Source organism: Melospiza melodia, chromosome 6 (assembly GCF_035770615.1).
Source record: "Melospiza melodia melodia isolate bMelMel2 chromosome 6, bMelMel2.pri, whole genome shotgun sequence".
Taxonomy (NCBI): Eukaryota; Metazoa; Chordata; class Aves; order Passeriformes; family Passerellidae; genus Melospiza; species Melospiza melodia.
Genome location: NC_086199.1, coordinates 1,953,848 through 1,978,572, shown reverse-complemented (window position 1 = coordinate 1,978,572; position 24,725 = coordinate 1,953,848). Strand labels below are relative to the sequence as shown.

General features: G+C 55.6%; 1 protein-coding gene across 1 annotated transcript; it reads right to left on the bottom strand.

The window, feature by feature from the left end:
- Window positions 1–10,585: 10,585 nt before the first annotated feature.
- Window positions 10,586–14,099, bottom strand: ARF6 (ADP ribosylation factor 6). The gene has a single exon (XM_063159593.1). It carries the CDS (start codon window positions 14,031–14,033, stop codon window positions 13,506–13,508), a length of 528 nt encoding a protein of 175 aa, XP_063015663.1. The 5' UTR covers window positions 14,034–14,099; the 3' UTR covers window positions 10,586–13,505.
- Between the last annotated feature and the right edge of the window lie 10,626 nt (window positions 14,100–24,725).

Genomic DNA, 24,725 nt, shown 5'->3' with positions numbered 1-24,725 from the left:
AATTACAGGCGGGGGCGGGAGCTGCCCTCGGGGTCTTTTGTCCCCGAGGATTATTGGCAGGGGCTGGGGACAGGGGTGGATGTTCAGGAATCGCAGTCGGTGTGATGGTGCTTGGTGTGGTGGCTTTGTCGCAGCGCCGTGGGTGGCTCTGGGGAGGGCGGGGGGACACGGGATTGACCCCGTCCATGGCCAATCCTGCGGCTCTCCTCAGGCTGGAAATGAAGGATGCTCCAGGTGCCTTTGTGGGAAGGAGGCTGCTCTGTCCTCATTCAAACCCAGGGCTTGCCTAATGCACTGGACACAAACACCTAAAAAGTGTTAAACTAGCAAGAGAAAAAAAAAAAAAAAAAAAGCTTGATGGTGGTGCCAGCACTTGGGATTTTTGGCAATTCCTGTGGTGGAGAGGACACTGGCTCTGTTCCAGGTCATCTGGGAGCTGATAAACCAGCCAGAGCATGGTTTATCCAACCAACCCAAAATTCAGAAGCCAGTGTGGGTGAGAAAGTGACATAGGACAGTAGCTGGAAGTCACCATGTCACCTCCCTGCTCAGAGACATCCCCCGGATGAGGGGAATTCATGTTGTGGCAGTGTGGGAATTCCAGAGGCAAATCCTGGGGGCAAATCCCAAGGACTTGGTGAGGCAGCAGCAGGAGCCAGTTCAGACCGTGTCACCCTTTATCTATCCCCTCCCTCCTCCCGTATTTATTTTGGGACGCTGGAGAGAGCCGGGCTCGTCCTGTCAGCCACGCTGCTCTGCAGGACACGAACCCATCGGGGAGGGCCGGGAGCTGCTCGGGGCAGGTCGGAGCAGTCCGGGAACAGGAAATACCTGCTGCACCTCATGGCAGGGAGCACGGGCGTGGCCAGGGGCGGGGATCCACCGACTGAGAGACTCTGCTCCCACATCCTGCTCCCAAACCCTGCTCCCAGACTGCTCCCAGACTCATGGCTTCAGCCATAAAAAAAGGAGGATGAGTGGCCAAGGGATCAGGAGAAGTGCCCCTTGTACCATCACAGCCCATGAGTTGTGGGAAGAGGCGCCAGCCTGCCTGAGGATGGCCAGAAATCTCCTTTTCCACCCAAATCTCCCTTTCCACCCAAATCTCCATTTCCACCCAAATCTCCTTTTCCAGCTCGCAGCCAATATCAACAGGTCTGGCAAAGCCAGGAATGTGATTTCACTCAGGGAGAACCGTGGGGCTGGGATGGCTCCGGTGTGGGCTCTGTGGTCAGCCTGACAATCTCTGCGTGTTTCCTGCAGGAGAGCAGGGAGGTTTCACACTGCCCGAGGCGGTGCTCAGCGTCCACCGTGCAGGAGTTAATTGGGTTTTCTTTATGTTAATTGCGAGGGGAAGTGAAGAATGCCCTTAATTAATTGGAGGGCGAATCAGCCGTGCAGAACGGGCCGGATTTACCGAGCCATGCACAAAAATCCCGGCTCTCCCCCTTGCCATAGCAACGGGAAAACACGGGGGATTCTGCTCATTCAGCCAAAAATCCAGCTGGGATACCCTCCTGTGTTACCCTCACTGGTAACAGGGAAAATTAAGACTCAAAATAATTTTTTGGGGGATTAGGAGACTCCTGAGGAGGTCTGGGTGCATGGAATGGTTGGATTTGCCTTGTGCTGAGGGGCCTTGGTGGGGTTTGATGGGACCTGTCTTGACTGGAAGCATCTTGTGAGATCCAGTGCTGAGCCCTGGGAAGGTTGTTTGTTCCAGGAGGGATGTGCTTCACTCCAGGTTCTCCCACCCCTCTTCCCAGCGTGACCTAAATCCATCTGCATGGGAAGAGGGGTGGGACTAACATGTTCCCCTCTGCATAAATAATAATAAAACAATCTGCCATAAAAAAAAAAAAAAAAAACAAAAAACCCACAATTCACTCTTGTGAATCCAACTTTGGGAGCAGGGAAAGGCTTTGGAGAGACCCCAGAGCTCGCCTCCGCAGCCGCTCCCAGTGGGAAATTAGATGTTTTTTGCACTTCCATTCCAAGCCTGAAACGTCCCTGCCGAGACAGCTGGTTCCACAGGTCCAAAAAAACCCTGTGTGAGTATGAAAATCATATTGAAAAGAGTTGAAATTTAATTAGGTCACATCCTTGTGATCTGGGGATGCAAATCAGCGCCTGGCACACCGAGGCTCTGCCTGGAAAATGTGACAGCGGTTAATGAGGAAAGCACGCCACTGGGATTTCCCTCCCAGGCCCAACAGCTGGGGAAAACATCAGGAAAACTTTGTATCCCTCTGGAATGCTGTCAGCTGAACCCTTCCTGCGGGGCTGCTGCTGGCCTGGAGCAGAGCAGGGGCTCCCACACTGCAGTGAGGGTGATGCAGTGGGCATTGGGATGAAGTCAGTCCCTGGACTGGCACTGCCATTCCCACCGGAGCTTGCCCAGGGAGCCCAACGGGCACTGCCAGCCCCAGCTGTGGGATGTGGGTCAGCACTGACCCTCTGATTCATCCACACCCACTGTGGGATTGAGGAGTGGGTGCTGAAGTTCGTGCTCCAGTTTGTGGTGCTGAGATTGACCCCCCAACATCTCCATGCTGGGGCTGATCCCACCTTCCTTCTGGGGAGAAAACTCAATGGTTTTTATACATGCTGTCCAGGACATGTCCTGAGTGTAAACCCATGGGGACATCCCCCCAGGACCCTTGGGGGATTTCTTATGGTCCCCCATATCTCTTGTTGCCTCTGGGATCAAGCAACTCTCCACTTCCCATTCTAGAAAATGAAAGGAAAACCTTCTCCCAACCCCACAGCAGCTTTTCCACCACATTCCCATGATCCAGCCTCCTGCAACCCCACTTGAGATGTCTCAGATATTTTACACACACTTCTAAGTCTCAGTTTGGGAGGAGACAGCCAGGCCACAGCTCCATTGCTTGGCAACAGATTTCCTTCCCAAAAATCCCCCCCCAAACCCAAGTGTTAAATATAATTCAGTGGGAAGGCCCGCAGGCAACGCCCTGAGAGCGCTGCTGGGGCAGCCTGAGCTGTGCGAGCTCTGTGCAGGGGATATTCTGGGAAGAGGGAAGTTGGTGCCGGGAAGACACGGCTGGGAGATGGAGAGGTGTTCCCAAGGGTTCACATTGTGTAAAGAAAGGGCAGAAATGCCCAGATCCAATTCCTGAGTCTCCCACAAACCAAGAGAGGATGATGTGTCTGCCCAAAAATCACATGGCAGCACTTGGAGCCACATCAGAGCTTTCTTTTCCTTGCCATGAGCTCCCAGCAGCCCAGAGAAGCTGTGGCTTGGATCCCTGGAAGGGTCCAGGACCATTTTGGACAGGCTTTGGAGCAACCTGAGGTGGTGGAAGGTGTCCCTGCCCAAGGCAGGGAGCTGGAACTGATGAGTTTGAAGTGCCTTCTAAACCAAACCATTCTGGAATTCTGTAACGTGTTGTGTCATTGGGTGTATCTGATCCATAAAATGTGGGATTCATTCAACACAAATAGAGATAAACCTTTCCATTTATTTATATTTATATAAATACATATGAATCTTTGCAATTAGAGTAGCAGTCTTTGGGGTTTTTCCCCCTTTCCCTGAGCTCACCCCCAGCACAGGAATAGATTCAGATCCAATTTAGATCCACATTTAAAGGCATTTCCATGCAGCTCCAGGCCTGAGCACGGCCCCACGCATGGACTGCAGCCAAGCTGAGCGTGTTGGATGTTGGCTGTGCTGCAGAAACATCATCCCATTCTTCTTTCCAAGAGCTCCAAGCTGACAAAGCAGCTGGCCTGGAGAGATGCTCAGGGAGCTCCAGCCCTGGATCACCCAGCCCCGGCAGCTGGGAAGAGCTGCTGGTCCTCCTGCTCCTGTTGGCCTTTTCCAGCTTTATTTTGAGGGAGCGGCACAGATCCCACCAAAGCTCAAGGAGAGGTTTGGGACCTGCTGGAGGATGCGAATCCCCAACCTGCTGCTTCTCCTGGGTAATGGATCCTGCAAACCAACCAGCCCAGACAAGGCCTTTGCCAGCACAAGCAATGCCAGCACAGCTGGAGTCTGGATTTCCTTGTGTGTTTGGGAAGCAGCTTCTTATCTTGCATTAATTGCTTTGTTAATTACCCTCATCCCCCTCACGGCGTCTCTGGGGGAGTGCCGATGATGCGCTCGTTGGCCACGCCGGATCACCGGGGTTTTTTTCCCAACCCCGTTTATTTTTTAGCTGCAATTACCTCCCAAACTAACAGGATTGAATATTTTTGTTCCACTTGGCCAAGACTTTATAGACCGTGGAGAGGCAGAAATCGCTGCCACACACCCACAGCACGGGCAGAGGCACCGAGGTCGGGCAGGGGGCAGCCGGATCGGCATCCCAATCCCAAAGGGAGCTGGGCAAGCAGCAGCTCGGGCATCGTTTTCCCCCGTGCTGCTCCCAAAATCCCGGCTGCTGGCACTGAGCTGACTCCAGCCTCGCTGTGTGTGCACGTACATTCCTTGGCCATGCGATCAGCCCGGAAAGCATTGCCTTCAGCCCGGGAACCGCAGCGGGAAGGAGGCTGGCAAGAGCTGTGCAGGCAGCGGGGCGGGAGCGCTGCAGCCTCCAGAAAAGCTGCAGTCAACACTTTTTTTTTTTAGGAGGCGTGGTGCTAAAAGAGGAACCGCTGCGGGACGCGGATGGAAAGGCTGAGATGGGTGTGGGGGGGAAGTGCTGTTAGTTTGGCAAAATCCCTTTTTCCTCACGGGAGGGCTTTGTGCAGCACCAGCGCTGTGTGTGAGGCCGGGATCCGCTCCAGAAGTGGGTCCGGGACGGCTCCCACCGGCACGGCCGAGCCGCAGAGGGCCGAGAGCGGCTCTCCCTGCCCAGCCGGCTCCCAAAGCACATTCCAGGTGGGAACCACGGCCCGATCCAGGCACCGTCCCCATGATCCTACCGCGTGTCTGGAGGGCAGCGGAGTCCCAACCCTCACAGGGAGTCTTCTCCAGTCCCTCAAGCCTTGTGTTCCAGATCCCGCTCTGCTCCCACCAAACAGCCCCCCGAGCTGCCATCGGGAAGTTCAACATCCCCAAAACACCTCCAGCCCCACCATCGGGAATTTTGGCAATACCGGCATGGCCGAGTGATGGTGTCACAGCTCTGAGCATGGGGTGTTTGGGCAGGAATGAGCTCTGTGCTTTGCTGAACAGCCCCGGAGCGGGCCGGGATGCTCAGGATGTACGACAGGAGCGGGCTGGGATGCTCGGGATGTGCAGCAGCAGAAGGACTGAGCGGGCTGGGATGCTCAGGATCTATGGAAGGAGCAGGGCTGAGCAGGCTGGGATGCTCGGGAGCTGCAGGAGGGCTGAGATGTTCGGGATCTGCAGCAGGAGCCGGGCTGAGCCCCCGGTCGGTTCCCCCGGGACGGACCCGGCCTTCCCTGCTCCAGCAGCCCCACTGCGGGCGAGGAGCGCGTCAGTCACTCACCGGTGCCGCACCGGGATTTGCATAATTCCAATTACGTTTCCAAAACGGGGAACAGGCTCTGACAACAACTCTGCAGTGCCTGGAACAATCAGGGAAGATGAAATTCGGTGTCTCGGACTCGATGGCCCCGCAAGCGCCTCGCGCTGGCACCGAGTCAGCGGCGGGACTGCGGTGTGGGAAAGGATGCGGCGATCCGGGCCGTGCCATCCACACCGATGGATGTAAACGTGCTTGAGGAAGAACGGCACTGCTCTGCCTCTCTGTCCTCTTGTCCCTTCATCCTCCACCCCCAGCCTCCCCCGGGCCATCCCAGCTACCACCACAGCTCCTGCCTTTCCCAGGTTTCCCCTCTACCTGGAGGCAAAAGCAAAGCAGGAATGACGGAGCCGGCAGTGAGCGCTGTGGGTGTGTGGAGCCATCGCTGCCCACGAGGATATTTAATCTCCGTGAGCCACCTCTCCCTCCCGATCTGCCACCTGCAAGCGCTCCGGCCTGAACCGCAGCTTTGGGAACGGGGCTGCTCCGGAGCTGTCCCCGAGCCTCCCCCGCTGCCGAGGTGAGCACTGGCAATGCCGGGGAGTTGGCAGATGTTAAACGAGCCCACCGATGCCATGCCTCAAACAGCACCTGGATTCCCGGGGGGGTGCTGGGAGGTGGGATGGAGCCCAGGGGGAAGCCCCGAGCCTCCTGTGCAGACACTCCGGCTCTGGGCTTTAATTGCCCGCGGTTAATTGGCAATCCAAGGGAGGAGGAAGCTGCGAGGAGAGACGTCGATTCATAAACCCTCAAGTGTTGGGAAGCTCCAGATTTTCCGAAGGCCCGAAAGCAGCCCGGCTGCTGAATAATGCATCAGGCTGCCGAGAAATTGGCCAACACCGGAACCAGTTAATCCACAGATCCCCCTCGGATGCCAGCACTCCTCCAGTGACAACGTGATGAACCAGTTTCACTACTGGGAGCGTTTCCGGGAGCTGCAGAGCCTGGAGAAGGAAGGAGGAGCTGGGGAGCCCCTTCTCCCCCACAGCAGAGCGGGGCTGGGGGACACTGGAATGGGGAGGGGTGAAAAAGTGAGTGTGGCATTAGAGCAGGAGGGTCCTGGCTTTGACCTGGGGGCCTTGGGTCAGGAAAACATACAGGTAACTCCAAACAAAGTGTAAAAGCTGCAGCTCATCCTGGTGAGGAGATGCATCCCCTGCCAAAAATCATCATAATGGCCACGATGAAATGCAAAGCTGGGAAGTTCTGGTGCTGTGGTTAAAAGTGTAAGCTCTGATGCAGGGGAAAACGCAGAGCAGGATTTCTCAGTGAGGCATCAGCCCAACAGGCAGGGCAGGAGCAGATCCTGAGGCTGCAGGCAGTGCTCCTTACAGGAGATCAGACCTCTGCCCTATCCCTGCCACATCGCCAGCCCTCCCCAAAGAGGCCAGAGCACTGCAGCCAGCGTGGCCAGGAGCACATCCCAACAGGAGCAGCCCAGGAGCATCAGCAGAGCCTGGATGGTGACCCTGGCTCTCAAATGCCACACACTCAGAATGTTTGGAGGCAAGGGCTGGAGGATTTTGGATTCATTAACGGGTCCAGGGCTGTAAGATGAGCCAGAGATCCAGGGCCAGCTCTTTGGCAGCCATTCAGCTCCTTCCACAGCACCAGGGGCCAGTGGCTTCCACAGCAGCCCTTGCTGAGCTTGGCTCTTCTTCCAGCCAGCAGAGCCAGGGGAGATCATCCCAAACCTTCGTGTCAGGCACCAAGGAGCCACTGAACGCACCAACAGTGCCTGTCCTGCTGCTGGCCCTCGCCTCCCTACCCAAATGCTTCAATTTCAGTGCTGATCAGTCATCACAGCCCAAAAAACTCATTCTATTGAAAATACGAGCAGCTCCAGGATATCCAGGATGGAATTTGAACACTCCACAGGCATTCTTTGGAGGCAAAGGTAAAGCCAGCTCCCTGCTGGCCTGCCAGAGCTCCCTCTCAGCGGTGTGAGGCGGTGCTGGGGTTGGTTCCAGCCAGGGCAGCAGCCTGAAAGGCACAAAAACAAGATAGGAAAAGGTTCCTGGAGAGCTGGGTCAGCTCCAGCCTAATCCAGCCCCTGTGGGGAAAGGCATCCTGGCAGATGTTGAGCTAATGGGATAACTGTGGGCACATCCCACTCCAGACCCTGGGAATGCCCAGCCTCGGGGTCCTGCTGCTCCACAGGAGCCCCTTCCTTCCCAGGGGAAATGCACAGAGCTCCTCAGGGCAAAAAGAGCAAATCTCAGCAGCACAGGGACTTTGCAATCCCACGTTCCACTCCTAAAGTGCAAAGTCTCCCTTGGAGCAGGCACACGGATCTGCCCAGTTAGGAGCTGTCAGCACCAGGCATGGAACTCCCAGCCTCCATGGAATGAGCTCCTTTCCCAGGAGCAGCTTTGCAGGAATGGCAGAGGCATTTTGGGGCTGGATTGGTGCTGGGTGCTTCCCTCTGCTCCTCTCTGTCCCCTGCAGTGACGATCCAGGCAGGTGCTTTCCATGGCATGGGAATTGCTGGAGCTCAGCCACACAAAAAGCAATGTGTTCTTGTCAAAAGTCCAGGATAATCCTGGGAAATTGCTTCCCTTCTTTCTGAGGTTTCACAGCCCACCCATGTCCTGCTAACTACAGAGGCTGCTTGAGGTTTTTCCCTTTTGCCCCCAAAATGTGAAATAAAAGTGCATTCTCACAGGACGGCTCAAGAATCACTGGATTCTTGCAGAATCATTGATTCTTGCAGTGTTTGCTGCAGCTTTCCTCAGGTTTTCATGCCTGGCATTGATGAGAGAGGAAACATCTCCTCCTGCTCCATCAGAAACTTCAGATGAAGCCAGTGCCTGGGCCATGCATGGAAAATCAGACACGGAATCCATTCTAGGCACAACATGGGGATGATTTTAGGAGTTCACAACATTGTAAAATCCCAGAATGGTTTGAGCAGGGACCTTAAAACTCATCCAGTGCCACACCAGCCATGGGCAGGGACACCTTCCACTGTCCCAGGTGCTCCAAGCCCTGTCCAGCCTGGCCTTGGGCACTGCCAGGGATCCAGGGGCAGCCACAGCTGCTCTGGGCACCCTGTGCCAGGGCCTGCCCACCCTCCCAGCCAGGAATTCAGGCTCTTTTCTACACCTTGGCTCCCTCCTCTTCTCTGTTTAACCACCAAGGGAGTTTTCACCACTGAAAGGCAGCTGGAGCACTGGGATCCTGCACAGATCCAGGAGCTCTGGGTGGCACCCCTGGGGTTTGCTCTCACCTGAAAACTCCCAAGGAAAACAAAGTGTTCTAAGTGCTACCAATTTCCAAGCATCACCAATTTCCATCTCACAGGACACCCATTAAACCCTGCTGAAGCATTTTTCCTAACTAAAGCTGTCTTGGAAGATGCAACTATAAAACCAGGAACAGAGGAGCGAAGTGCAGCCTCTGGAAGGGAAAACCTGAGGCAGAGCAGGGCCCAGAGCCTGTTAAACCACTGTGAGACTCAGCAGTGAGTCACGTCTTGCCTTTTCCCCCCCTCCTTTCTTAAGGAGGCCAGAGATACCTGTTCTTAGGCAAGAGCAGAGCCACTTCCTGGACACCCCATTTCCCGCCTTACAAACCACCCTGCTCAGAGCTGCTGGGCCCTGACTCACCCTGCACCTCCAGAGCTCACACAGCTGCACGTTTGTGCTCTTGGGGGGCTCCCACATTGAAAGGGAGATGGAGTGTGGGGCTCAGCTGGGCCTGCAGCCCTCGGAGCCTTTGCTCAGCCGTAATTCTGAAACATGAGCACACACAGGGCCTCAAAGAGGAACCGAGCACTCGGCACGGCTGACACTCACTCACCAACAGCCCCTGGGAGCTGATGCTTCCCCACGAGGCCGGGGGAAAGTTTTTATTTGAACTTCCAGAAAGCACCAAAGCTGCTGAGGGGATTTTGGGCTGCCCACAGCGAGCTGTCAGGTTGGACAGATATTAGAGGCAAATCCAAGATAAAAGCATAGCCCTGTGCTAGAGGGAAGTCTGAGTCACAGAGCTCACACTGAGGCTGCTTCCCCATCCACAGCAAGGCCTCTGCTCCTGGCAGTCCCTTCTGTCCCATTCCCAGGGCCCAGTGGGAAGGGACATCACCTCAGCTCCCCAGGCTCTGCCAGCCCTCCCGCCAGCTGCTCCGACATTTTTAAAGCGAGACACATTCCTTTGGGAGGACTTGCATTAACAGGGATCATTTGCAATTAGGAATGGTGGGCAGAGCTTTTCCAAGGGCTGTCCATGGGGCCAGGGCCCTGCTGGGGCTGAGTCACGGCGTGCCCCGGGCTCACCGCGCTGCGATGGGGCGCGATAAGCGCCGGCATTTTGAAATGTGACTCACGGCAGCCGCCACAGAGACACCGGTTCCCCTGCTCCGAGCAGTTTAATTAACTCAGAGAAACTTCATTTGCACAGCCACACCCTGCTCTGACAGCCCGGCAGAGCCTGAGCACCCTGCAAGGGGAAGGCTCCTGCACCCCCCTGGCTGGATAACCGTGGAATCACGGAATGCTTCGGGCGGGAAGGGAGCTCGAGGCTCGGCTCGTTCCGCAGGCAGGGATGCTGCTCACCGGAGCAGGTAATGGGGCTGCTGAGCGTTCCCAAAGCTCTGCAGCAAGGAGCAGCTCCAGGGCTGGCCCCTGGCCTGGCACCTGCAGCTGCGACCCCAGCCTGTCCCAGGGGATGGCAGCTGTCACAGGATCCGTGTCCCGCTGCTCCCCAGCCCCAGCACCTGCCCAAGTCCTTTTATCAGCTCACTCGAGTCCTAGCCAGGCACCAGCGAGTCCCAATGTCACATCTGTCACTGCACAAGCACCCCCAGTCACTCATCAGCCCCTTTGTCCATCCTGTGTTCCACACCGGCCCGGTGCTGCCCTTCCAGGGAATTTGCTGCTGGAACACGGCTGGACAGGCAGGTGGGGCTGGCACCGAGGCTGCAGAGCCCTGACAGTAAAGTTTGCTCAAGTGGGAATATTAAAGCAGCATCTTCCTTTTCCACTTTCTCATCTAATTCTCAAAGGAATTCCAGCCAGGCTTCCAATCTGGGAGATCCAGAACAGAGCCCTCTTTATGCCAGACTCCAGCACCAGATTGCCCCTTTCTGCTTCTCTCATAATTCAATACAAGTAACATACCAGGAGAGCTCCGCTGTATAATTGCTTTATTTTCTGCTTATTAGTTCTTTACCAACACTACAGCCATATTGAGAACACAAAATTCCTGGCAACTTCAGTCAGGGAGATCACAGGCCACAAACTCAGTCACTTGGTCGGACACGATTCAAAACTTACTCCATAAATTCACACGAACACAAATCGATGCACTCGGAATTCCAGACTGGTTTGTTTGGTACAGAATTCCCACTTTTCATCCTACTGACAGCCACTCCCTCGTGCTGAGGTCCAGCTACAGCCTGGAAAGGACGTGTTGGAAGTGAAACCTGTGGGGTTGTCTTGGGCGGCCACGGCCGTTTGTTTCGGACGGCTCTGCCACGCCTTCCAGTAACTTTTTCTCCCCCATCTCTTCCTCCCCACTCCCCCCCCACCCAAAAAAAAATTTTTTTTAAAAATCCAGAAGCAAAAGCAATTTCCTTTCACCTACAAAAAACAGAATTACAAAGTTACTTCTAAGGGGATACAAAATTGCAAAATCAACTTAATGCAAAGGCTGCCCCAGCGCTTGGAAACACAGGAAACCAACTCAGACAAAAAATGAAGGTATTGAAGTTTTCATGTTGACTGAGAATAGGTTTAAGAAAGTTCAAGAACCATTAATAGAGCTTCAAGTTTTCCAGTTTAGGCATTTACTTTGTGCTTGGCTATTTTATTGATGCTCCAGAAGAAAACAGTAACCATATTGTTGTAATTTGAAGTTTTTATACCACCACACTGTTCATTAAGTTACAGCAACAGGAAAAGAAAAAGAAAAGCTAGAAAATAGAGCAATGATATTCCAATGGCAAAAAGCCTTGGATTAAAATAAACTAATCTCACTTCCTCTTCTTTAGGGCTGAGATGGAAGAGTTTTTCTACATTAAGCTTCTGCAGACTCTCTACAATTCACAAAGTCCATCAATGCTCTATCTTCTAGCACCAAGAACCCATCCAGTCCCATTTGCAACCCACATCCAGAAAAGTCTTTTTTTTTGGAACCATACTCTAAAAGGACTTTGAAGTGCTCCAAAGCATTGGATTTCAGAAGTGAATTCAGGATTTTTATCTTCCCATACATCTTTGGTAAGAGCTCCATGTACAAGGTACTCAGCATGCAGAGTCACCACTGCAGCGATGTAGTGTAATGCCCCCAATTCCATGTAAAACTTAGATTCTTGAAAAGAAAACACAATTAAGGAAAAAATGGAAAATAAAAGCCATTTTCTTCTGGTTTTGTAGCATACATTCCTAGAATTCCCCAACGGAGTTTTAACTCCTTGAGGAAATCTGAAGTTAATCCTTAAGGCTGAATAAGAACCAGCTGCTTTAACAGTTTGTGCACCCAGCGTTAATTAATACTTGATTGAGTTTTTATGCAAATACTCGCTCTGGGTGGGGTTTTTGATTGGCCAGCCCCAGCTACAGGCTGTGACATGGCTAACGAGCTGCTCTGCCCTTTAAGAACTAATTATGGAAGTTTACATTCAGCGTCGATTCTCCCTCTCTCTCCCCTCCCCGCTCTCAGGAGCGGTTCCTCAGCGGGCTCGGACACCCAACACAGTTCCCTGTGCTACAGCAGCCCCGGGCACGGCAGCAGCTCAGGCCGGCCTTGGAAAAGCAAAGCCAGCCGCGATTTCCTCAAAATGGCCCTTCCCGATGTCAGAAACGCCGGGCTGGAGCAGAGCTCGGCTCGGAACGCGCCCCTCCGCAAGGCTCCAGCATGGAAAAAGAACAATAATAACAACAACAACAATTTCCTTCTGGCTGTTGGAAAGAAACAGGAATCCTTTCAAGGTTTAGGTGTCTCCAGCTGCCTTGAGATGGAAGTGAGAGGCAAGTCAGAGCTGGACTTTTGCCAAAACATCAGATTTAAAGTCAAACTCATTGCAACATTTTATTGCTGCATCTGCTGGAAAGAGCCCCGGCCCGAGGAGCGACACCAAGGAGTAAAAAACTGCAACTAAACCTCATTAAAGACAAAAAACCTGCCCGGTGCCTGCCCTGGAACTGCAGCACCGCTCATGCCTGGTTTGCTGTGTGGTGTGGGGAGCTGGTTTTGCATCCCTCCTCATGCATGATGTATGGGTCAGAACTTCCCAGCTGGCATTCCAAAGCAGTTCTTACATTTCCCAGCGCCCGACACGCACTTTGAACACGGTACAGTGGAATTCCCACTCTGTGCCACTGCAGGCAAGAGTTCCCCTCGTTAGCCTGAGCCGTGGAGCCAGACTGAGTCACTGTTTAGTTACAGATTAACAGAACTTTTTTTTTCCTTAAAAAAAAAAAAGTCCTTAATATAAAAAGACAGACTGCAGTTTGATTTTAAGCAACAATTTTCAGTTTACTAGATGAAGTCGACCTAGCAACATATCCTGCAAGAATGCAAAAAAGTAGCAATCTACAGCAAAGTGAGAGAAGAGAGAGAAAAAAAATATATATAATCAAAAAAGTAGACCCAGAAAGCATACACTGAAAATGGACCCCCTCCCCCAACATCCCCCAAAATAATCAAACCAGCAAAGGGCTAACGAGAGGAAAAAGGAAAAAAAAAAAAAACCAAAAAAAGTTACTTAGCAAGTCTATAATGTGTCCTTCCCCTGTTTGCTGGAAGTCTGCCATAGCATCTAGTGCCTGTGTTCGTGTCACATTCGGAGGTTAGAGCATCCTAACGCCAAGCAGGAGGAGTTAGAACAGGAATCCAGCCAAGGGTGCAGGAGGAAAGGGTGGCAACTGGAGAAAGGTGATCATAATCCTATGGATGCGGTTTTGTTTTTACTTTTCAGTAGAGAATCATTCTTCTGGAAAGCCACGTGGGTTATTTTAATTTTTTTTTTGTTTCTTTTTTTTTGTTTGTTTAATTTTTTTTTTTTTGTTTCTTTAATTCTTTGTAGACTAAATAGTTCCTCTCCCATTAGGATTTATAATTGGACGTTAACCACGTCAGCCCTTCGTAGAGTCCATCCCCCGTCGTGGCACAGGAGGGCTGCACATACCAATTCCTATCCCTGATCCGGGTCAGGCCCAGTTTCTCCTGGATCTCGTGGGGTTTCATGGCGTCGGGCAGGTCCTGCTTGTTGGCGAAGATGAGGATGATGGCGTCCCGCATCTCCCGGTCGTTGATGATGCGGTGCAGCTCCTGCCGCGCCTCGTCGATGCGGTCGCGGTCGGCGCAGTCCACCACGAAGATGAGCCCCTGCGTGCCCGTGTAGTAGTGCCGCCACAGGGGCCGGATCTTGTCCTGGCCGCCCACGTCCCACACGTTGAACTTGACGTTCTTGTAGGTGACGGTCTCCACGTTGAAGCCCACGGTGGGGATGGTGGTCACAGACTGGCCCAGCTTCAGCTTGTACAGGATCGTGGTCTTGCCGGCCGCGTCCAGCCCCAGCATCAGGATCCGCATCTCCTTGTTCCCGAAGATCTTGGACAGCACCTTGCCCATCTCGGCGGCATCCAAGGGAGGGCGAGAGGGCGAGCGCCGGCCCGGCGGGGAAGGGCGGGCGGGGCTCAGCGCGGGCCGCGCATGGGGCGGCGGGGAGGCGGCTCCGCTGCTCCGCCGGGCCCGCGGCGGCGGCTCCGCCCGCTCCTGCCTGGGCTCCCGCCGCGGCGCCTCAGCTCATGGGTGCCGGCGCGGCGGCGGCGGGAGGGTCCCGAGGCCCGGGGAGCGCCGTGCAGCGCCGGCGGCGGCCGCGATGGCCCGGCAGCGTCCCGGCCGTACCTGAGGGCCCCGCGCGCCGCTCCCTCCGCCCGCGCCGCCGGAAAGGGGCCGCGCGCGTCCGCGCCCGCTTCCGCCCCGCCGCCGCCCCGCGCATGCGCCCGCGCGCGCCCCGCCACGCCCCGCCGCGGCCCCGCCCCCCTTCCGCCCGCGCCTTCCCGCCCGCCCCGCGCGCCTGCGCCGCCGCCGCCGCCCCGCCCCCGGGGCCTCCGAGAGGGGGCGGGGCCTCGACGCTGATTGGACGGGGCGGGGCGGCGCGCGCGCCGCGCGCGGAGGGGGCGGGGCCGCGGTGGGGAGAGGCGCCACGCGATCGCGCGTCAGCGCGGGGCGCGCGCGCGGCGCGTCTTAAAGGGGCAGCACCGGGGGGGGACCGGGTGGGAGCGGCCCCGGGACCGAGCGATAAACCTGCCCCGGACGGGCGGTGTGCGCGGCGGGGACGGGGAGCCCCCGGCACGGTCCGAGGGTGCGCTGGGAGCGGCCGGGGCAGAGGGAGGTGTCCCTGCCGTGGGCCGGGCCGTGAGGGCCCTTCCAGCCCCGCCGGCCGTGATTCAGCGCTGCCTCAGCGGGGCCGTGACTCCTCCTTGTCCCGGGTCCCTCCCCGCGATCCCGGCGGGTGAAACTCCGTGGATCAGCGCCCGGGACAGCCCGCGGCGGCCGGGCCCGGCCCTGCCCTGTGCCCGGAGCTGTGCCCCGGCACGCCCGGCCCGGATCGCGGCTCTGCCCGCACACGCCGGGCCCGTCCCGCCGCCCGGCCCTGCCCGCACCCCGCCCCGGGGCCGTGCCGGGGACCGGGACACGGGGGCGCTGCCGGGGCCACGGGAACGGTGCCAGGGCCACGGGAACGGTGCCAGCCGCTCCTCCGGGCCGGGCTCGGGTGCCCGCCCGGGTCCTGTGGGTGCCCCCCTGTGTCGGTGGCTGCTCCTGAGTTCGGGCAGTGAATGGCGGAAGCGGCGCCTGGAGCACAAACCCCACAAAACCAGAGAGTCCCAGACTGGTCCGGGTTGGAAGGGACCTTACAGCCCATCCCCTTCCCCCCCTGCCATGGGCAGGGACTGCAGGGACACCTCCCATGGGGCTGCCCTTGGTCACTTTGGGGTCTCGTCCGGGGGAGCACGGTGTGCATTCCCTTGAGGTTGTGTAGGATTGGCTTCACTCTATCTTCCCATTCCCTTCAAAACCACCAAACTGAATTGGTTCCTGTGGCTGATGTCCTGGTACATGGAAAGCAATCCCTCTTGGAGCTGCCAAGGGAATGCTTTGGTGTCTTTAGGAGAACAGGAGGTTTCCTAAATTGCAGAATTATTAAAGGATCAATTAACAAGGGATCTTCTCTCTGGTGAGCAGGGACAGGAAGGGCTGGAGCTGTGCAGGGAGGTTTAGCTTGGAGAAAGGGAAAGGTTTTTCCCCTGCAGGGCCAGAGGTTGGATCCGTGACCCTTGGGGTCCCTTCCAGCTCAGGATTTTCCATGGTTCTGTGGTGTCAGGAGGAGTTTTTGAGGAAGGCTTTGCCCTTTCCTGCAGCCAGCCGAGAGGGAGATGCCAAGGCAAACATGTCATCCCTCCTGTGAGAGGCTGTGCCAGGGCATGGCCTGCTGACCCCAGGGCTCAGGAGTGTCCCTGCCTGGCCCGGCACTGCCAGAGTTCCCCTCTGCTGATTAAACCAGCAGATAATGCTGCTAATTATCACCCTGGGTTGGGATTTCCAGCCAGCCCTGATCCCGCTGGATGGAGCTGGCTCAGTCTCCTCTCTCACTGGCACGGGATATTTATCTAAACAGAGAGCTGAATACTTGCAGGGCTAAAGTTACCACCAGGCTGTGGATGCTGGTGGTTTCCACTCAGCTTTGCTCAGCGTGAGCATTTCTGTGCTGCTGGGTTCATGCAGTCAGGCAGCACCAGGCCAAAGGGTTACAACAGCAGAGAAAGGTGATGGCAGGAGCTCTGAGGTCCTTCCTTGGCCCTGAGCTGGAATCTGAGTTCTTCCCTCAGCCTCGGAGCAGCTTTTTGTGCTGCCAGGAAATGACTTTTGGTGCTTTTGTTCTGACAGTGCAGAGCGTCAGGGGAGGGTGTGACCGTGCTGAGGTTGTTCTGCTCTCTCTGTAAGAGCTGAGAGGCTCCTTTGGGGCTCTCTCCAGGACCAGCAGGTGAGGAGCGTGGCTCTCAGGGCTTAGGTGAGAATAAAGCACAGGTGCTGGAGCACAGGGTGGGCTCTGGGGGCTGTGTCACCCCCTCAGGGTACCTCGAAACCCCATGGAATGAGCAGCTGCAGGGTGGGGAAGTTCCCTTTCCATCATCTGCTCCCACTTTGCACCCAGCCCCGCTGTTCCTCAGGTCTCTCCTCTCGAATCTTGGCTTTGTTTGCTTTGTTGGAAACTGCATTGTCCATCATCCCTGGGGATTGGGTGCAAACAGGGCTTGGCCTGCTTTGGCTTTGCCCAGTTTCACCTGGCAAACAGCTTTTCTGAGCTCCTTCTGTCCTTTACCTCCTGGAGAAGGATGGGACCTGTGCAGCCCCTGCCAGAGCTGCTCCTGCCCTGGAGCCCTGTGGAGACTGGGCCCTCCCAGTGCCCCTGCCCCAATCCCTGTTATCCCTCTGCCTGCTAACAATGCCTCAGGTTTTAGGTTTTGTATTTTTCACATTCTGTGCTGCTTTAGTATGTGGGTCTGGGCTCCATATGAGGGGATGGTGAGCTCTGTGCACAGAGCAGGGAGACAAAACAATTCCTGCTCCAGCTGGGCACCAAGGACAAATGACCCAAATCTCAGCCCAGGAGCACAAACCCCGTGGGCTGGAGAGAGAAAAACAAGCAGGGTGGGACTGCCTGGGCTAAAGCTGGAATGGGACAATGAACTGCAAGGTGCAAATGGAGCAGAACTGATCCCAGGGACAGAGCCCGTGCCCGGCCGTGCATTTTGGGGCCATTTTGGTTGATCTTGGGTGCAGCCCTGGCTGGGCTCTGGTGCTGCCCAAGGTGGATGCATGGAGGAGATGCTTTGAATGAATCCCTGCTTTATTCTGGAGCTCCATCCAGCCTCTGCTCTGGGGCAGCCTGCTCAAGGCATCTCTCCTTTCCCAGGTTCCCTGGCAGGGCCTGTGGCTCAGTTGAGCTGCTCTGGGCTCTGGTTGCAGCCTCTGCCTCTGGGTGACACTGGGGGCACCCAAACCTGATCTTCCATGATCATCCACGGCTCCAGACCTGCCAGAGGGCAATGATGAGCTGCCCTGCTTCCCACAGAAACCCCTCACTGATGGGGGCATGTGGTTCCGTGCCCTGGGCAGCTCGGGTTGGAAGGGACCACAGTGGGGTCACCTGGTGCCACCTCCCTGCTCCAGGATCGTGCCCAGCTGGTTCTGGAATGTCTCCAGCACCGGTGACTCCTCTCTGGGCAGTCTGCTCCAGTGCCTGCTCACTGCACAGCACCAAGCTCTTCCTCAGAAGAGAAATGGGATTCACTCCAATGCTTCCCCACCTGTGCTGGGATTCATTCCCAAGGATCCTCCCTGCCCTTCAGGAAAACTTCCCGAGCTCACCGGGGGAAGATTTGCCCTGGCCTGGGTGTGCTTTCAAAGGAAATGTCCCTGCCCTTGAGGAGCACAGATAGCACGGAGACATTTGAGCACTCAGCACTTTGGGGAGTTAAGGTCTGGAATCAGTCGCTGATGAACTCAGCGCAGCCAGCCCTCAGCTCACAGCTCCCAGTCCCACAGGGAAGGGGAGAGGCTGGGGACAGAGCACCACCGACTTTGGGAACGTTTCAGTGGAGCCCTGGTGCTTTCCGTGAGCGCACAGGAAGGAGAGTAAACAGGAAGCAAATGGAAACAACTTCAGAAAAGCAAAAAAAGGCTTTGCTGTCTGAGGGGTCCCACTGCTGTGTCCCTGCTGAGCCTCTGGGAGAGCACAGCCTTTAAAATGGGAATTTGTTTGGAAAACAGGCCCTTATTTTTAACATGAGGTGGAAATTTGTCCCCACAGATGAAGTGTGATGGTCTGAGCAAAGCAGGTTCTTCCTCTCAGGATGGATATAAATCTGAATTTATTTACAGATGGGCTGTGACACCCTCAGGGAAAGGAATGCACCTCTGGGCACTGTCTGCTCCTCATAGCTCAGCCTGACCCTGCTGGCTGATTTTCAAGGTAAAATACACTAAAAATCACACTCAAAATACCCAAATATGTTCTAAATTACCTGAAAAACGTGAGCTCTTAGGACAGGTTCAGTTTCACACCCCTGCTCGAGAATTAAAACCCTTCTCAGGTCCTTGGCAACCCCCAGTGAGTTACTGGGTAGCCTGCAGGAGTTAAATATTTTAAAAGTGAGTTAAATATTTTAAAAGTGAGTTAAATGTTTCAAAAGCAAGCTGAACGTTTTAAAAGTGCGTTAAATGTTTTAAAAATAAGCTGAATACCTTAAAACTGAGGTGAGTGTTTTAAAGTGAGGTGAGTGTTTTAAAAGCGAGTTAAATGTTTCAAAACTGAGGTGAATGTTTTAAAAGTGAGGTGAGTGTTTTAAAAGCCAGATGAGTGTTGTAACAGCCAGCACTGGCTGATGGGGTGTCCCTGTACCTGCTGAGCATTTACAGCCCAGAGGGTAAAAAGCAATCATGGTTATAAAGTGATTAAGGGTTACAGCCTGGGAGAAGGGCAGCAGATACCTGTGGGACCTTGTGGTGCCTCAGCTGGGCCTGGCTGCTCCTTATCTTTCCTTATCTTTCCTTATCCAGAAGGAACCCATGGGCAGAATTCCTGGGCAGTGCAGGTACCAAGGTTAGCATTTATTGTTTTCCATGGATTTGCAGGCTGTGGTTCCATGTTCTGCCCTCCAGCAGGGGTCCAGGTGCTGTCACAGCAATGTGAAACACCAGATTAACCAAGCCTTGAGGAAATTGATGCTCATCAATTGGAGAATTTTTATCTCTTTGAATATAAATCAAATTCCAGTCAGGTCAAACCTGTTTTGATGGGGTGCAGCCCATCTTTCCCTGCTTCCCTCTTGACAGAGATGGGAAAAGCCTTTGTTCACTGATCCTTCAAAGACCTTTGTGGCTTTCCAAGGAAGGAAAAGGGAATATAATAACAGCTCTGGCTTTAGTATCTGTGTAAGATAATTCTCCTGTTGTGAAAACAAATGACATCCTCGATACAACAATGGCATTCCAGGGGCAGATTTGTCATGGAGATATGTGACACAATGGGCCGAGTGTCCTGTGCTGGGGTGAGTCAGGGAGAGAAGCCTTTCCCAGAGCACTTGGCCCTGCTCCTGCCTCCCTGTGGGCAGGGAGGGGTGGGGATGGTTCCCATGGGTGCCTCAGCCCTGTTTCCTGTGATCTGGGTGCAGCAGCAGCTGGGATTGGCAGGGAGCTGAACTGAAACCTCCAGAGGTTGTGTGAGCTACAGGCAGTGGTGTCAGAAACACCCCTGGACCTTCCCATCGTGTCAGGGAGTGAAGATAGGAAGGGGTGTTGGGGAAAATGGGAATTTGTTTGGAAAGACAGGCCGTTATTTTTAAGAGAGCAACTTAAGCCTCTGTGAGGTGGGAATTTGTCACCACAGGTGAAATTTGATTGAGCAAAAAATACCCTGACTGCATCAGGTCTCTGTGAGCCCCTGTGTGCTGAAATGATGCCTTGAGGATCCTGAGGAACCAATAAAATCCCACAGGTATCATCAGGAAAATCTCTGTCCTGGTCTCCAGCCCCCTGTGGAAGTGGGGAAGAAATCCTCAGAGCCCCTGGCAGGGCCTGAAGGGGCTCCAGGAGAGCTGCAGAGGGACTGGGGACAAGGGATGGAGGGACAGGAGCCAGGGAATGGCTCCCAGCACCAGAGGGCAGGGATGGATGGGATGTTAGGAATTGGGAATTCTTTATGCAGAGGGTGGTGAGATATTGCAATCAGGTTTTTAATATATAAATCTACTCCCTGTAACCACCCTCAGGGAAAGAAATGCACCTATGGGCACTGTCTACTCCATATAGCCCAGTCTTACACTGCTGGTTGATTTTCAAGGTAAAACATCTCATAAAAAGCACTGAAAAAAAGCACAGTGTGATGCCCCAGGATCCCTGGCAGTGCCCAAGGCCAGGCTGGACACTGGAGCCTGGGGCAGTGGGACGTGTCCCTGCCCATGGAAAGGGGGTGGAATGGGATGGGATTTAAGCTCTCTTTCCATACAAATCATTCAGAGATCCTGTGATCCCAGAATATTTAGGGTTTGTAATATATCTTAAGTACATCCAGATGTCCTACAGGTGCTGTTGTCCAAGCTGGCTCCTCCTTCCCCAGGGTGCTCTCAGGAGCAGAGGGAGGAAATGAGGAAGGGGGGTGGATAATGCCTGACCAAACCTTCACATGCCAAAACCCTGGATCACCACCGTGGCAGCACCAGCCTGACAAATACTGAAGCCGTAACAAGAGGAATAATTTGAGCCCCATGGTGGGATTTTGGGGTATCCTGTGCAGGGCCAGGAGCTGGAAATCATGTCCCTGCTCTCCCAAATCCCTCCTGCTATGGTTTTTTTCATGTGAGGAGAAATCTCTGTGTCAGTGGCAGGAGAAGGGGTGCCTGGATGTGTCCAGTGTTATTTCTGTGGGGATGCTTTGCCTTTCTCCCCTGTTTGTGCATGCCAGGCCCCCTTCTCCTCATGCCTTGACCCCTAAATCATTATCCTAATGCCTTTAGCCAAAACTCCAGCTGCCACCAACAGCTCTTCCTTAAGGAGATAAAAAGAGCCCAGAACAAGGTCTGGGATCTCTCCCTGCAGCCCCGACACCCTTAATGCTTCAGGCTTGTGCAGCACTGGGGAAAATCTGATTTTCCTTCTCGGAGATGGGATTGCCCTGTGGACTTTAGCCCTGGACTTTGCCCCGGTAGCTCGGGAGGGGCTGGAGGAAGTGCTCAGACACCTCGGAGAGGATCTGGCAGGGCGGGAGGTGTGGCCCTGCCTGGGCAGGACACCCTTGCCTTGACCTCTGCGCTGGAGAAACACAATTCCATGAGGAATCCATGGGAACCCACGAGAAACACAAATCCATGGAGGAGAGGGAGCAGCCAGTTATTCCCATGGGATATCTGGGCAAAACACAGAGTTCAGATAAAAACCCTCAGGGAATGAGTTCCTAAGCAGCAGGGAATGGATAACAGGGAATGAGTTCCCTGTCGTGGCAGGGAATGGATAAACGCAGGGAGCTCCTGAATTTTATTCCCTGCCTTAAGTTTTTGTTATTTTTTTAGCCTTTGCTGGGAATCCTTCAGCTCATTACACCTGCAGGGAGCAGGCTGCCCCTCAGACATTCTGCAAATCCTCCTGAGCTCTCTCTGAGTGCATCCCAGAGCAGGACCACCAGCTTCAATTTTCAGCCTACACCAGCACAACCCGCCCTGTCTAAACCCAAGCGCTGTGCTGGCCGCTCACTCGCAGAGCTAAATTCTGCTCCCTGTGCCTGCTGCAGCCCTGAGGAGCCGCTGCGGGGCTGACGGGGAGCGCGGGCAGCGCCGGCAGCAGCCGGGCACGGTGGCTTGTGCCTGTAATCCAAGCTGCGGGGAGGCTGAGGCTGGCGGACCGCTGAGCCCGGGGGTTCTGGGCTGCCGAGCGCTGTGCCGAGCGGGCGTCCAGGCTAAGGCCGGCATCGATATGGTGGCCCTGGGGGAGCCGGGGGCCACCAGGTCGCCTAAGGAGGGGTGAACCGGCCCAGGTCGGAGACGGAGCAGGTCAAAGCTCCCGTGGCGGTCAGTAGCGGGACCGCGCCTGTGAACAGAGCCTGCAGCGCAGCCCGGGTGACAGGACGGGACCCAGCCTCTTTTGGCACTTCATCCCCTGGCCCCGGCCCATTTTGGCACCTCATCCCCTCGGCCCCAGCCCATTTTGGCATCTCCCCTCGGCCTCAGCCCCTTTGTCAGCTCTCCGCGCCCCGGAGCAGCCTCATAGGAGGGAAAAGTGAGGGTGCTCCCAGGGATGCTGCTCCTCCTGCTCCTGCTCCTCCTCCTCCTCCTGCTCCTCCTGCTGAAGATGCCGCGCCGGCCTCGCCCACCCCGGCGTGCTCAGGTTTTGGTGGGATGTGTTGGGATCCCAGCAGATGTGATGGAAACCTGGGGAATGCCGGGTTCCTGTGCCGGCCAGCGGGAATTCCCGTCGTGTTTCTGGCCGCGAATCAGTCCCACCCGTCCCTCACAGGCTGGGGAAGCTCGCAGGAGCCTCTCATCACTCTGCTCCAGCGGCATGCTCTGTCACAGCCCATCGGTGTCCTCCTCTGAGCTCTACACTCTCAGGAAAACACTGGCAAGTCAGGGAGCTTTGCTCCAGGAGTTGTTTTTCAAAGCAGGACATCCCCGGTGTGCTCTGTCCGGAGCTGTCCCGGAGACAGCTCCAGGTTGTCCCTCACTCGGCTCAGAATGAGAACAGCGCCAGGGTGTGCCTGCTCGGGCTGCCAGCGGGGCTTTGGGCTTCCTCAGCAGCTCACACCTCCTCCAAAACCATCCCGGGCGCTTTGGAACACAAAGCAGAGGGAGCCCAAGGACGTTCCCTCGGTTCCCCACTGCCGCTGTGTGGCCAGGCAGAGCTCGCACAGCTCGGGTGGCAGCAATCTGCGGAACGGATGGAGCTGGTGGTTGTGGATCCGAGTGCTGAGGTTGGGATTTTGGACTGCAGTTGTTGTGCTGGTGGAAGTTCAGTGTGGATTTGGTGCTCCTGAGGATATGGTGATCCTAAACCCCACCGTGAGTCTCTGGGAACAATGCCCAAAACGTGTGAGAAATGAAGTTTGTGCTAAGGATGGGGAGGGGGAGCTCTGTCCTTGGCCTGGGTGCTTCCTCAGCAGGGAAAACTGAGGTGTGTGCTGGGGATGGAGGGAGAGGGGAAACAGGAAGGGAAGGAGAGGGGGAAAGGGGAAAGAAGATGGGGAAGGAGAAGGGGTAAGGATGGGAAGAAGGGGAAAGGGCAAGGAAAAATGGGGAAGAAGGTGATAGTGGGAAAGGGAAAGGAGAAAGGAGAGGAGGGAGAATGGGAAAGGATAAGAAGAAGGGGGAAGAAAGGGAATGGGAAGGGAAATTGAGAAAGAAAAGGAGGAAGAGAAAGGGAGAAAGGAGGGGAAAGGAAGGAGGAATGGGAAGGGGGAAAGAAAAAGGGGAAAGGGGAAGGGAGGAGAAGGGGGAAAAGGATAAAGGGAAGGAAGGAGAAGAATGAGGGGGAAGAAGAGAAGGAGGATAAGGAAATTAAGGAGAATAAAAAGGAAACAGAGGAGGACGAGAAGGCGGAGAAGAAGAAGGTGGAAGAGGAGGAGAAGGAGACGAGAAGGAGGAGGGGCAGGACAAACATGAGGGAGGAGCGGGACAGCAGAGGCAGCAGGAGGCGGATCGGGAGGCGGAGCAGCAGCAGGAGGAGGAGCAGGAGGAGGGTCGGGAGCAGCAGGAGGCGGGCCGGGGCGGAGCGGGGCGGCTCCGCACAAACCGTACCGCTGTCGGAGCGGGCTGCCAGCGCCGGGCGCGGTGGCGCGTGCCTGTAATCCCAGCTGCCGGGGAGGCTGAGCCCGACGGATCGCTTGAGCCCAGGAGTTCTGGGCTGCCGTGCGCTGTGCCGAGCGGGCGTCCAAGCTAAGGCCGCCATCAATATGGTGACCCGCGGGGAGCTGCGGGACACCAGGTTGACTAAGGAGGGGTGAACCGGCCCAGGTCGGAGACGGAGCAGGTCAAAGCTCCCGTGGCGGTCAGTAGCGGGATCGCGCCTGTGAATAGCCACGCCAGCGTAGCCTGGGCAATACAGAGACACGCGGGCTCCCCTTTTGCCCCTCAGCACTAACACCAAACCCCAAAACCCCCTATAAAGCCCCTTTTTGCCCCAAACATACCCTCACAAACACCACCTCCTACTGGCGAAACATCGCAACAACGCCGCGCGGCTCAATCACTAAATTCACACCTCCAACAAAATTTTGAAGACAAATCAGCCCTGAGATAATAAATGTCGACAAACACTCATGAGAAGGGTGTCGCTGATCCCTTTGCTGCCGCACCCAGACACAGGTGCGCTCATTTGCACCGAGAGACGCGGAACCCTTTTCTGCCCCCTCCCACACGCGGGACCGTCTCGCGCCCCTTTCTGTCCCCCTTTCGCCGCCCTCTCCCAGAGCCCCTTAGTCAAATGTGGACCCTTTTTTGTCACCGTCGGAGTCTTTTTTGTCATTCTTGGACGTTTTTCTATAATTTCTCGACGCTTTTCTGTCACCTCCGAGCCCCGCTCGCCGCCCGCCCCCTCAGCGCCCCCTCGCTCACAGCGCCTCCTGCTGGTCGCGCGCGGCACCGCCCTGCTCGGCTCAGCCCGTGCGCGGCCGCGGAGCGCCGGGGATTGGCACCGCGCGCTGCCCGTAGCGCCTGTGGGCGCAGGCGCGGGGCGGCCGCGGAGCGCCGGGGCCGTGAGGGAGCGGGAGCC